Here is a 13151-nt window from a genome sequence, read left to right on the forward strand (position 1 = left end):
TAATATTTTCTTCGACAATTTTTCGATGTGATTTCGTCGATTATGTTTTTCTAGAGATGTAATAATGCCTGTATGATTTCTTCGTTGAAGGTTAGGAGGAATAGCAGGTGGAAGGGCTGTCGGAATAAAAGTTTACGGCAACTTTCGGAAACGGCACACTCGACGGAGTTCATCCTCCGTTGTTTCCGTATCCTCCTTTTCGCGGCCGAACTCGTCCTTTCGGAATACGGCTCGACCTATATTTACATTTAGATTGAATTCCGTATTTGCCTGGAGCAACTACGCAGCGCTGGACTACGCTGATTTGCAGCTCAACGATAAAGGCACTGCTACTTACTTTTATCCTATTATCCTTTTTTATCTTGCTTATATCTACGTGAACGAATTTAAAAGAACGTACCGTGATTATAGCAATTTTTAAAATTTTCCACGCATAAATTTACTAAACTGCAACAAGCATGAAAAAAAGAAGCGAGAGAATAGAAAAATTGTTCGAAAAATTATTCGAGAAATTAAAGAACAGCGTGATTATGCTAATTCTAACTTCACCGCTGTCTTGAATCGTGTGCTCTAATGTTCCTTTGCATTAATGCGTTGCATTTATTAGATCATTTTTTCTGTTAGTCGAACACGATTATTCCCTTCGCCTCTTTGTTAAATCAATGATCTTTATATTTATAACGATGTTGGAAACTTCGAATTTTATCAGCTACGTGTCCACGAATCTACGCGAACATTCCGCTTCGTTACTCTTTCTCTCGCGCTATCAAAAAGCACTTACTCTAAAACATTCCAGCGGCATCGTTTTATCTTCTTTTTAATTCAATTTTGTACTTTCACGAGAAGCATCAAAGAAAAATATTTTCTGATCGAAAGAGGCCAACGCGTATACCTTTGAAGATTTTCCACTAGCTCCGCCCTTCGTCTTCGTTGCGTTTCATATCACGGTGTTTGATGGTAATAACGAAATGGTCAGAGTATATGATGTGACAAGAAAAGGGAACGTGAAGCCCGAAGATGGACAATGATTTAGGTCAAAGAGGTCGTTTCACGTTCAATGTAGACATCATGCGTACCACGTAGACACTTTTTATTCACAGTACTCGGCGGTTACGTTACAAATGGGTCACAATATGAGTCCACCACATCGTTTACAATTGTTTTACTCGCAAATTGAATGTTAATATCGCAAGTGTACACGTACAGAATTAAACGAATTTCTTCTTACATACTCGATTCATTCTTGATTCTACAGCGATAGATACGATAGATAGATAACGTGCACGCGTATGTTTGCTCGCGGATCCAAGGATATGCGTGCACTGACACTGCTCCATCGTTTGATTGCACGTTTTTCCCTCGACAGTAGAGGGAACGCGTTCCGACATTCTTCTCGATCTCTTTCCCTCTTCTCGCCTTTTTCATTTCCTTTTTTCTTTTCCCTTTGACCCCTCCTTATTTGAATGTTATTATCGCGAGCACGGAAATATTGCTCGTATCACGTAATTGGGATACGCGCGATAGATTGTATCATAGGCGTGCTTGATTAGCAGCAACTGCGCAATGGGTGTCGGCGTTGTAAGCTATGGAGAGGAAGAGGCAAATTCGCCGGTTTCGAGGGTAATTTAATTTAACGAAACATGTCGAGGCGATAAGCTCCGGTACTGTATGGTGTCGAGCCAAGTCTCGTCGCCTGCTACATGCAGATAATACGTCGCAATTCGAGGTTCAATTTACTTTAAATAGCCGCAACGTTTATTGACGGAACACCTCCTCTGAAAGTTACATTTACTGCCGATCATGTCGTTATTAAGTATTCTCTGTGAATTTATTCGCTGTTCCTTGGTCGCGGCAATGAAATATAGCCTCGTAACTTATAGTTATAACACGAAGTAGTCATAAACAGACTGACAGGGATATAAGAACAAAAAGCGACGCGCATCCCATATATGAGCCGTGCAACTGTGCGTTCACAAAAGATGTACAACTTCCTGGGACACGTTCCAAGAGATCGTTATACACGCTCGAATCGTGTCATATCGTCACGCTACCGCTTTGTGTAAGGACGTTACAACGATTAAGTATAATACGCACGGAAGCGTAATCGACGTGTATCTATCGTCGAAACGAGGTGTAAACGTTATACCAGCTATTGTTCACCTGGCAACACGATAAATCAGCGGAATTGATAAAACAACGAATAATTACCAGTACAGACATTCTCTGTCGACCGAAAGTACGAGTACGTATCGTCGTTTCGAAGACATTGCTCTAACAATAAGGTACAGGTTCACGATTGGTCGCGGTGTAAAGTCACTCGAAACATGGCGCTTTTAAAAAAATAATTTTCGATGTGCTCCCTTTCGGACGTTCTGCCAGTCCTGCGACAAGGTCTATTTCGTATTCGAATCGATGATACCCGATGATTGGCCGATATTTCGCTGCCAGGTTCGCGTGAATACGATCTCTTGCTTGTTGGTTTGAGCGTGGGCCTTGGGAAACGGTGTGTTCGCGCCAGGTAAGGAAAAATGTCACCAGTGACGCGATCGATGGTAATTCGACAGCTATGACTGCTTGACGTGCAATTCCGCTTCGTGTGGCTGTTCGACGAAACGAGCTGCCTTTGGTAGAAGCGGAGGTGTGTAGATGTTACACGCTTTTATGAATCGAGCTGAGGCGTTAATTTCTCGGGCAAATGAGAACACGTTAAATGGCCATATTAACGGGAGAGACTAGACAAACAAACGTTCGCGCCGTACTCGTTCGAATGGCTTCGCGAAAGAATATCAAGACGAAACTACTTCGGCCTCGACGCGAGTACAAGGGGTTGCCGACTCTCGCGACAAAATAGGGACGTTTTATTTATTCAATACGAATCCCATTTTCATTCACTTCTCACTTTCCTGTTCGTATGCTTGATATTCGATTCTGAAAGAAGCCATTCGTTACACATAGCAGTTCATATTTTAATCGCGATCGTAACGATAGCAAAAAAGGAAAAAGACGTAGCGTTCTTCTTGCCATCCTCTATAAACCGTGGAAAATCAATAGCAGCACGGCGCTATCTAGTAATCGCGGAGTACTTTGGTGGACATGTTGCAACGTGCACTGTTTATTAGCATCTATATCGTTTCATTTCTGCCGTTGTTCCTTTTTTTTTTAAACGTTATTTCACGCTCGTATTAATCGGTCGACCTAATTAACGGCCCCGTCGAAACTAATGGTCGAACAAGAATACGCGTGTACGAGCTGGCGCCCAGTTATGGCGCCTCGCCCTCAGAGGTACTGCTTTCGATGTTAATTTCGCGCACGATGCGATCTCCCAACTCGTATTCTCTACGCACGGACGATTAATGAGGTATATTTATATCGAAAGAACACGAGTCGTAGCATGCTCGTTGGTATAGTGCAAATGGTGTAGAAAAATGTAATCGATGTATATGCGATACATAGTTGGTTCGGCCCCGTAAATAGCGCTGGCAACTTTTCTGTTTCTTGAACGAAGGCGTAATAATATCGATGATGAAGCACGGTACAGGAAATTAGTTTGTAGCATCGCTGGAAAGGGTGACCGCGCTATACGGATATAGATATAGAAGTTACAATGGTACTGGGGTATTGTTCAAGGTTACAAAATGAAAGTTCGATTGATCTGGTAACATTTGGATGGTTTCCATCGCTATTTTCGGGTACCAAGGAAGGAAACACTGGAACGTGTTAACGACGTGAATTCTACGTTAAAGCCTGGACCACATTCGCGATGTTAGTGCGTGCAAATAATTCTAACCACTACTTAAATAGTTTACGACACGACTAAACGCACCTCACGCATTTCTAAAATGTTCTCACTGAAAAACGTTATATTTGTCACATAATTACAAGATATGTATTACGTTTATGTATTATTACGTACACGTATGATATTTATTTTAATTAATACGACGATCTGTTAATCAACGACAAAATCAACCGACGCGAGTCACGCGTATAGCGAAATCTGAATAAACGAAGAAATCTCGCGATAATAATAAATAGCATCTCTTCGCTGCTTGCGCGTTGTTTAATTAAATATATAGGACGCTATCAAACCATCCAGTATAAAAATAAATAAGCTCTCTATTCTATATAAATCCAACGACACGTTTATATTAAATATATCAACACAATTGTTAATTCTTACGTGCTACGGATTAGAGGAGATCGCCAAAGAGGAACCTTGTGTCCTATTGTAGCTCGGTTCCGTACAGAGTAACAGGATTTCTCTTTCACGACTCACGTACAGAGACAGATATACATGTATATACTATATATGTATAGATCTATATTACATCCACTTTACAGGGCATCGGGATTCGTGGAAATGTTAAATCAAATCGTGAAATCATTTTGTTGATTAATTTCATATTTGTCGTCGCGCAGCGTTTTAATTGAAATTTCAGAGTACCTTAGGCCGGTATCACTGGTTTCGCGTCTGCGAAAAAATATTTCCGCGAATATTGTCACCCTCGGAAGAATATCGAAACGGTGGATTTATTTGCGCCTGTCGATTTCAGTTGACTATCGAAATGGCGAGTTACCGGCCCCGATTAAAATCGTCGTCGCATTCGGTCGAACCGTTCGTTCCACTCCACTTTTATTTCGCCAATTCGAAAATCAAACTATGTAACTTTTTCCACAGAAAGAGGGACGCGAGGCAAATACAGATTTACGTTTTCACGATTTCCCGATAATCTTCATTGTAAAATTGTAGCAAGCGTTACAACGCATTCACTCGTGTCATTCACTCGTTCACACTTACTCGTACGGCCGTGAACGGCGCTAACGAAAATCTGCAATGATTAATAGTATGCGATAAATTGTCGTGAAACAACTAATGAGCAAACAGTTTCGCTGCTATTCAGCTAATCAATGTAACCACGTCATGGGAATACTTCGTTTCGTTGATTCCTTAATACGATTGTGAACCAAGTTTTATCGATACGAGCTACCGCGTAAACAGTGACTGCGAAACATTCGATGGTGAACGCACTTACGTCTGTGATTTTTGCTATGACGCGATAGTCAATGTTTTAAGCGAATGGAATGATCGAAGATAAGTACATATTTGTTTCCGGCAAGCAGTGCAGATGGAAGTTGAGCGTTCTCGTTTCTCGGTAATTCTATTCGTTCGTAGTGTCGTAGATCCCACGAGACTTCTGTAAAACATCGTTTCGAGTAGATTCGACGAAACTCGTTAGAAAATCCCTCGAAACGTTGGCGCGTGTTACGCGTTAAATTTCAGACGTAACTACATATTCAAGTCCTTTTTTCACTTCGTGTGCCTCTAATTTTATACGCCTCCGAGTTGAATTCTATCATGTACGCGATGCGTGTGAATTTCTGCTAAATTTTCTGGCTGATTCCTTCTTTTTCTTTGTACTTCGTTGTGCACATGGACGAGGTTCGTGCCTGGCGCCTGCAGCCTCTATGTGCTTACCCGTTTCGATCTTATCGTTATGCGAGCATATAGGATGATCTGTTGATTTTGTTAATGATTCTGGATTCTCCAAATAATATCTTTTTTTTCGTTTGATTCAGTCGTAGTGCGTTTTCCTGTCGAGCCAAATTGTCAGTAGACGATGGTAAAGAATTTTGCATCTCATAAATCACAACACGGTACACGTACACGTTTGACAGCTCGGAAATGAAATTTTCAGTTGATTTCAGTTCGCCAGGCACGGTTTTCGCGAAAATTGGGCAACGATTCCGCTGATTTTCCCGTCGGCAATTTAATAGACGATCTGCGTTCTCAACGAAGTGTCATAAACTCGTCGACACAGTCACTGGCAAACATATATCAATTTAATAGAGCAAGTAAACATCTTCGCATTATTCGTCTACTGTTTTCTTTTGTTCTTTGTTCGACTGAAAATTGTACGTTGATTTTGTACGTTGAATTATACGTTGAAACGATTCATTCGCCATCTTGGCTGAAACTCAGAAGAACGATCGCGAACGCGATTAACGAATACAGTTGTTTAACTAAGATGGTTCACATACATTTTTTTTTTTTTTTTTACATCGACAAAGTGTACACGATTACAGATTAGTAACATTTACTCGTACGGACGACTATAAGTATGGACCCGTTTTCGAATCGCCACGCAATCATGGACGTCGTACGTAGAATTGAAGATGAGCCTTTCTCTATACGTTTATACTCTCATTTAGATGACACGCGTGCCGAACGAGAAACACACGCTTTCAATGAACGTGTCTCGTTCGTGTCGTGTCCCTAAAAATACCTATAGAGCTCTTCTTCATCTTGTTTTGGTCGATTCTTCAATAACGACTATTTAATAGCGTAAGAGCGTACGTGTATAGGTATTTATTGTATATATGTAGATATATAGACAGAATATATATATACGTGTATGTATACATCAAAGTGTCATCGACCGTTAGTGTTCCACGGCGATGGAATGAAATTTCCGATGCGTTGATTTAATTGACACTTATTCATTTTGTCCTCTTTCCAATCAGATTTCGCTTCTTTTTTATTCCCATAGTCGACAGTCATTGGTATGTACTTGCCACACACCGAGCTAAGAGAATTTTCAGCGGAAGTCACGCGGATCGTCCTGATCGCGTTACCTCGTGAAAAGGAACGAAAATACATCGAACGATACATCATCCTTAAAATAGTTTACAGACAACATATCCTTTGTTAGGCTTTATCATTGTATCAGGTTAGTGATATATTCGAGCCTTCGCGATTAGTAACAGACACGAACGAAATACACATAATTTTTTTTTTTTTTTTCTTGACACTGTTCAACATCGTGACGACGATTTCCGTCACCTCGAGTTGAAGATGATGGACATAAATCGATGAAACATTAAACATCGCGATTTTCTGTTGTATTCTGGTAACCTTGTGACATCGTATTAATTGGATTTTAACTGTTAACCGCAGACCCACGTTGTTCGCGAGAAAGAAGATCTACGAGGGTTTGTTTCAACAGAATGCGTACCTTTTTGTTATAACATTGAACGCGGTGTATAAACGAAAGAATATAGTGGTTAAAATAAACGATTACGATTAAATAAGAAAAAAACCGAAAAACGAATGAAGGTAAAGAGAAACATTGGTTAGTGTGACAGACCAGTTAACAGTTAAATGGATTTCAGTGTTAGCTACACAGATACGTTTGTACCGACCTCGTAGTTCGAATAACATGCAACATGAATGGAACCCCATAACCGCCGATAAAAACACTTATAAAAAGTATTATGTACAACAAAACTCCTTTGTACGGATTTTCACGTGACAATAAAACGTGTTAGCCAGTCGATATATATGCGGAAAGCTCTTCGAATGGACCTGGATAAAAGTATCGACAAAAAGTACATCCACCTTTGTAAATATTACACGTCACGACGTAATTGTTATTGATTGACAAGATTTACACCTATTTGATACAAGCTCCATCAAGCGCGAACTTTCGAGATCGTCGAAAGTATCCAAAGAAAAGGAACAATAAAAGCGTCGCTTACCTTCGGTTTTCTTAATAAACATTACCGTCAGGAATCGATGAACGATTACAAAGCTTTTTTCTTCGTCGCTGTTTTTCTGATTTTAGTGAAATCCTCGTGAAAGATTTAAGATCTCCTTCGATGAGCCGGATATTTTTCATAATTCTTAAAATATAGGCAGAAATTGTCGGGAATTTTCTGATGTATCTTTCTTTGCTGTTCGCTTTGTGTACGGTTTGTGGCCCTCCTTTTCTTTACGTTCCGGAAACGCTGCTCGTCGGAGAGAGCTGCGTCGTTGAATTTGATTTGCTGATTAGATCCCAGCTTTAAATCGAATAACAGCTTATTACGTATATACGCCTACGCGTGTCTCGTGACAATAAACATCCAGTATTCTTTATCGTCTGTTCCTTCTCGTGAATTGTTCCAACGGTTTCTTTATCTTCCATGATTTTTTACTTGGAAAGAATCTTCTGGTATTTTCCTCTTCGCCTGTTCTCATCCAGATTATTCGAATTTTACGATGCAGGCAGGGTTTCTCACAAAATCCCAAGCGATAAACTTCTCTTGAATAGATTCCAGTAACGTAAGTTTACCACCTACATACAATTTCCGTAGCTGCACGTGTATTCTGATTATTTTCCTTCTTTCTTGGAAGAGATGTTTTCGTTTTGGCAAAGGAAGTTCAATCTTCGCGAAATCGATTCTTCCTCGTCAAAGTTACTGCTTAGTGCTTAGTGCGTGAATATAGTCGGTAGATAAGAATCTTCTTTGAAAGTCGTTTGTTTCCTTGGGGTTTGATGGTAATTTGCCAGATTCTACGGTGTTCGATCGACACGATCATGCTTTCAGCTATCTTCGCATAATTCCAATTCTCCTGGAGTTTGTTAGGTTACGAATTGTCGATTTCCATAATTTACCTTCGATTCGACGTCGCAGCCGATGTTAAACTGTAAATGCAATTTCTTCTTTCCGTCGCAACTCGAGGGTCCAAGTTTCTGAGCCGTCGGTAATAGTTTGTAATAGTGATAGTGGTTGTAGGTTCGGTTGCAGGTTTGATCATTGGAAACGCTGTCATGTTTGACGCAATCGTCATTCCGCTTTACGACAGATTTCAAAATGTGCCCTTGGACGATGTTCTGGCCATATTCTACTTGCACGCGTCGTTTCTGTGATACCGCTTCATTTACGTAATTAAATCGTTGTTGTTATCTGTATCTGGAAGAAAGAAGTCAATACGAATCGATGTAAATCGCGAAGTATTTACTTTAGCTTAGTAATAAACGCGAAGCCATGAAAACACGAGTAAAAAATTATTCGAAATATTTCGACGAATGACGGATGGCTTTTGGAACTTGAAATTTTGTAGAAAATGTTACGCATCGATTTCAATGAAAAATTCTCTCTCGTAGGTACCAAATGCACAGTCGAAATGTTGGCACCATGTGTTTAATATAATATCTTCTGTCATAGTGTTAACTCGGCAGTTTATATTCGCGAAATATCGCGAACGTTTAGAGAAATGGAAAATATTTGAATTTTGAAATATTACTAAAATAAAATAAAAGTAGTAAAATAATATAATATTAGTCAAATATTACCAATATACTATTTTACTGCCATTTGTTTAGCAGTGGTGGCATAAAGAACGATGTTTCGTAAAAGTCGATGTGTAATATTTCGTACAATTTCCAAGATTCATTTCTCGATGGATGGACGATCTTGTTACAGTAGGTTTGTGTCGTAAGTATCCGTGCTGTAGATCACGCGACGTCGACCTTTTAGAACACTATCCGGCATCTATAAGACGGATTACTTCAAGCAGTCTCGATCGAACGATCCTACTATCGTCTACTATTGTCACAAATGTTCCATTGTTCCCACTTCTGCTTATATTCTAGAAAATTTCTACATAAATATTTCTCCATCTACCGAAGTGTTAAGATTCGTTACGTCTGCGAGAAATTCCATTTACTGGAACGAAATTTGAACTAATATTAAATTAAATCGAGCTGATTGAATTTGTTTATCTATGTGAATGCGAATCTATGCGACTGTGAATTTCTATTATATGAAAGAAATCATAATTCTGTTATACGTATGAACTCCACTAGAGTCGTATATAATGTAAATCATCGATTAATTTGTAGCGAATTTTGAGAAAAATTTGAACGTAGAATTTCTTGTATTTATCCCATTTAATAATAACAAGTAGTACAACGCATCATATATGAAACTACGCGTCTCTTGTATCTTCCTCAATTTCAGAAATTTCTAGTTTCGTACTTCGAAAATCCAATAAAATTACCAATCTCTAAAATATGTATCAACCCAAAAAAAGAACCGGTTATATCACGATTATAACTGAGTAAAATAAATCTACTGACAAAAATACTAACTTTTCATGGAACTGGATATCTGTCTGCCGACGGATTCGAATAGATGGAGTTCTACTGTAACCTTGAATCACCAGCGAGTTTTCCTGGTGCTCAGGCTGGAAAACTGAAGCATAACACTGCCTGAACAATCTGAATATATCGTCGCGCGTCGAGATCGATCCGGGAGGAAACGCGGCGACCCGGTCAACTGGCGCACAATGCTCGGTATGCGTGTCGTGCAATTCTTTCTCTGTCGATGTCTGTGGTCACGCGAACCTCCGTTTAACACTAAGACAGGAGGAAACAAGAAGAGCAAAAAACCGGCGGTTTTCCGCTGCACGCAAAACGGGAAACGGTTGGTTCATCGACGCGTTGCAACGACACCGTTCGTTTCTGGTTTCGCGGCCTCCTCGGGTATTTATGAGGTTGCCGCGCTGACACGCGACCAAATTCGTTGACCTACTATTTTGCACGTACATCTAGTTAGCGTGTAAGTGTACGTATACGTACAGAGGCTGATTGCTTTCCGGGTATAGAATATTTGACTTTCGCGTCGCATGCGGAACACCCGCGCTCGACTCACGCTGACCCGATACCCTAGAATACCTTGCGCTACATGAGGGGCAAGAAGTTCGTCGACGTCTTGCCAGGCTGTCTGCAACGATCCAGATTATTCGAACGGTGCTGTCTAAAGTTTGGCTCAAGAGCTCCGTGCTCTGGGATAATGGAGAAGGGATAGGAGAATCGCGTGGATGTAGATACGTTCTGGTTCTGTCTAATTTGAATAAAACTTTCGGTTAACCAGAAGGTAAATCGATAGGGACTGTGGTATCGGTCTCTGTTTACGCTTAATTCGATTATACATTTCAATGGGCCGTGCTTGTAAGAAACGATCACTTTCTATGATAAAGAGCGTGCTGGAGTATCGATATCGGTGAAGCGATACTACTTTATAACCCTTGAACTTTCGTTCCAGGGAATAGTTGGAACCAAACGAACCATAAGGAAAACAGAGGGAGGAACCGGTATTACTATCTATCTCGCCACCTTCGAATAGATTTCCTTTCTTTTTTTCGCTTCGTATACGCAAATTCGCAGCAAGGAATGTACAACATGGTGATTTAACGCATGATCAAATAGCAATCTCATCGACCGAATTCTACAATGTGGTAATTCCACGTTTAGACCAGCGTGTACGGCAGATCGGGTCGCGATTGAGGAGGAATTAGCGGGCGGCGTATCGAACGCTTCGATTCGATCGATTTGGCGATTTACGATTGACCAAGGCTTACCTTTCTAGCAACGGACACGCTAGGATTCTGAAAGACGCCAGTACGGTTATCACGAGCAGTATGATTCCGAAAGTGATATATATCACGCCCAGATGTGCCAAGGAAAACAGATAAAGAGTTCTGTGACAGTGATCATTCGGAGTGTGTATAATGTACGTGTACGGTGGCCACATGATGTGAAGTATCCAGTAATTTCCTGTAACACAAAGAAGATCAAGCAGCTCGTAGGGGGAAGAGTCGTTTGAAAATGCATGTTAGAAAATGTCTAACTGGATCATAAATAGAATTTAAAAATCTGCTTCATGGCGAGCAAGTTTTTACAAAATTAAACTGCAAGTTTGTTCGTGGAAGTAAGGTTCGAACCACGATTTGCGAAAACTTTCACAACGGTAAAAAGTTTCGTGTAAGCGGTAACGAGCGAGCTCGTGTTACACTTGAAGCAACAGCAACGACCTGGTCGCGAACACGAGAGAACAGAAGGGGTGTAAAACTTTGAACTCGTTACTGTTTTTAAACGGACGCAATTGCGTCCGTAAACGTACAGCATGCTTTATAACGCGATCACGAAACGAAAATTAGGTTGCATCGGTGCAGTTTACCACCGACGTCTAGCAATTACCCGGCGGCAGAACGCAATCGATCGCTTTTGTTCGCATTGTTTCGAGCCGTTCAAAAACACGTTCTGTGCGATGCGAGTATTCGGGGATCGAGTACCTCGACACTTAAATTCTTTATAATTTACAGCGTTCTTTTTCGTCATTCAAAATTAAGTCGCCCACGAACGATGGAAATTTTATTTCGAACACGAATCATAGGTTTCGAACGCGTAGTTTACTAAAATATCTATTTCAATACGTTAATTCGTAATTAAACGCAATTAAACGTAACATATTCCTGCATTTTCGTCCATTCAAGGCTTCATATGCATTCGAAACCTAATAACATCGTCTCCCGTTGAATATTACGTGAGCACTGATACAGTAGTAATATTTGAATGTTATTTGTACTGCCATACCATTATTCGTATTATCTCGTTCATTCTCCCATTGTAACGTTACATTTTTCCGTTACCGACTAAAATAACGAGATATAATAAAAATCCTGTAATCCTCAAGGAAAATAAGAAAACAAATATTTTACATGTATTCTAACAAAAACTCGTGAAACCTGTTGTTATGTATCCAGAATGACAGAGATTATGTTCATATTGTATCCAGAACTGTGGCATTTGGAGGATTAAAGCTTGCGACTCGACGCTCGTGACAAAAGCATTAACATACGAGAACAATTAAACCGAGTCACGTGAACGATGTATTTCTCGCAAGAAACAAACTCTCACGGGATAAATGTTACCTGGATGGCAGTAATAAAGAACTTTCGTATTTCTCGCTCTTGCATTATAGAATCTCGAATTTTCCTTCGACTTACCCATCACGAACCACCCCAGTAAGAAGCATGATAAGACGATGATGATCAATTTCCTGAAAGAAATTTGCGATCTGGTCGACGGAACCGAGAGCATTTCTGGCCTCCTTGAACGTATCTGCGAGTAGATAAGCAACGGCATAAGCATGCTTCCGAATGTTCCACCAATCACCATGTATATGGGTATCCTTCGCTCTCTGGGACATTCTTTCGAGAAACTCAAACCTGAAACAAAATCAGGACGAGTTGTACGAAAGAGGAACGAATTTTCGACGTTTCCTTTCTAGCGGCACGCACGTTCCAGTATAATCGTTTTTGTTTTCGTGTTCATTTACAGTCGAACGAGCAAATATATCGCTTGGATCGATATCAAAAAGTTTTCGCGCTGACTGCGTTGAATAATGTAATGGTAATGACGTTGCCTGACTTCTGCTCACTGTGTCGCGTCCTATTTCGATACTTAACTAAGGATAACTTGGCATGCGACTCTTACACGCCTGATTATTACTCCCTTGCCCCTTCGCGACCTACGATTATTTAT

General features: G+C 40.3%; 1 protein-coding gene across 1 annotated transcript in view; it reads right to left on the reverse strand.

Moving 5' to 3' along the window:
- Positions 1-1073: 1073 nt before the first annotated feature.
- Positions 1074-13151, reverse strand: part of LOC126868882 (uncharacterized) — a 35538-nt gene continuing 23460 nt past the window's right edge. The window contains exons 6-8 of the mRNA XM_050624830.1: positions 12614-12835; positions 11186-11381; positions 1074-8733 (exon numbers count right to left, since the gene is read on the reverse strand). Of these exons, the coding sequence (XP_050480787.1) occupies positions 8724-8733; positions 11186-11381; positions 12614-12835 (428 nt within the window). The 3' untranslated portion in view covers positions 1074-8723. The remainder of the gene's footprint in view (positions 8734-11185; positions 11382-12613; positions 12836-13151) is intronic.

Source organism: Bombus huntii, chromosome 8 (assembly GCF_024542735.1).
Source record: "Bombus huntii isolate Logan2020A chromosome 8, iyBomHunt1.1, whole genome shotgun sequence".
In the NCBI taxonomy this organism is placed as follows: domain Eukaryota; kingdom Metazoa; phylum Arthropoda; class Insecta; order Hymenoptera; family Apidae; genus Bombus; species Bombus huntii.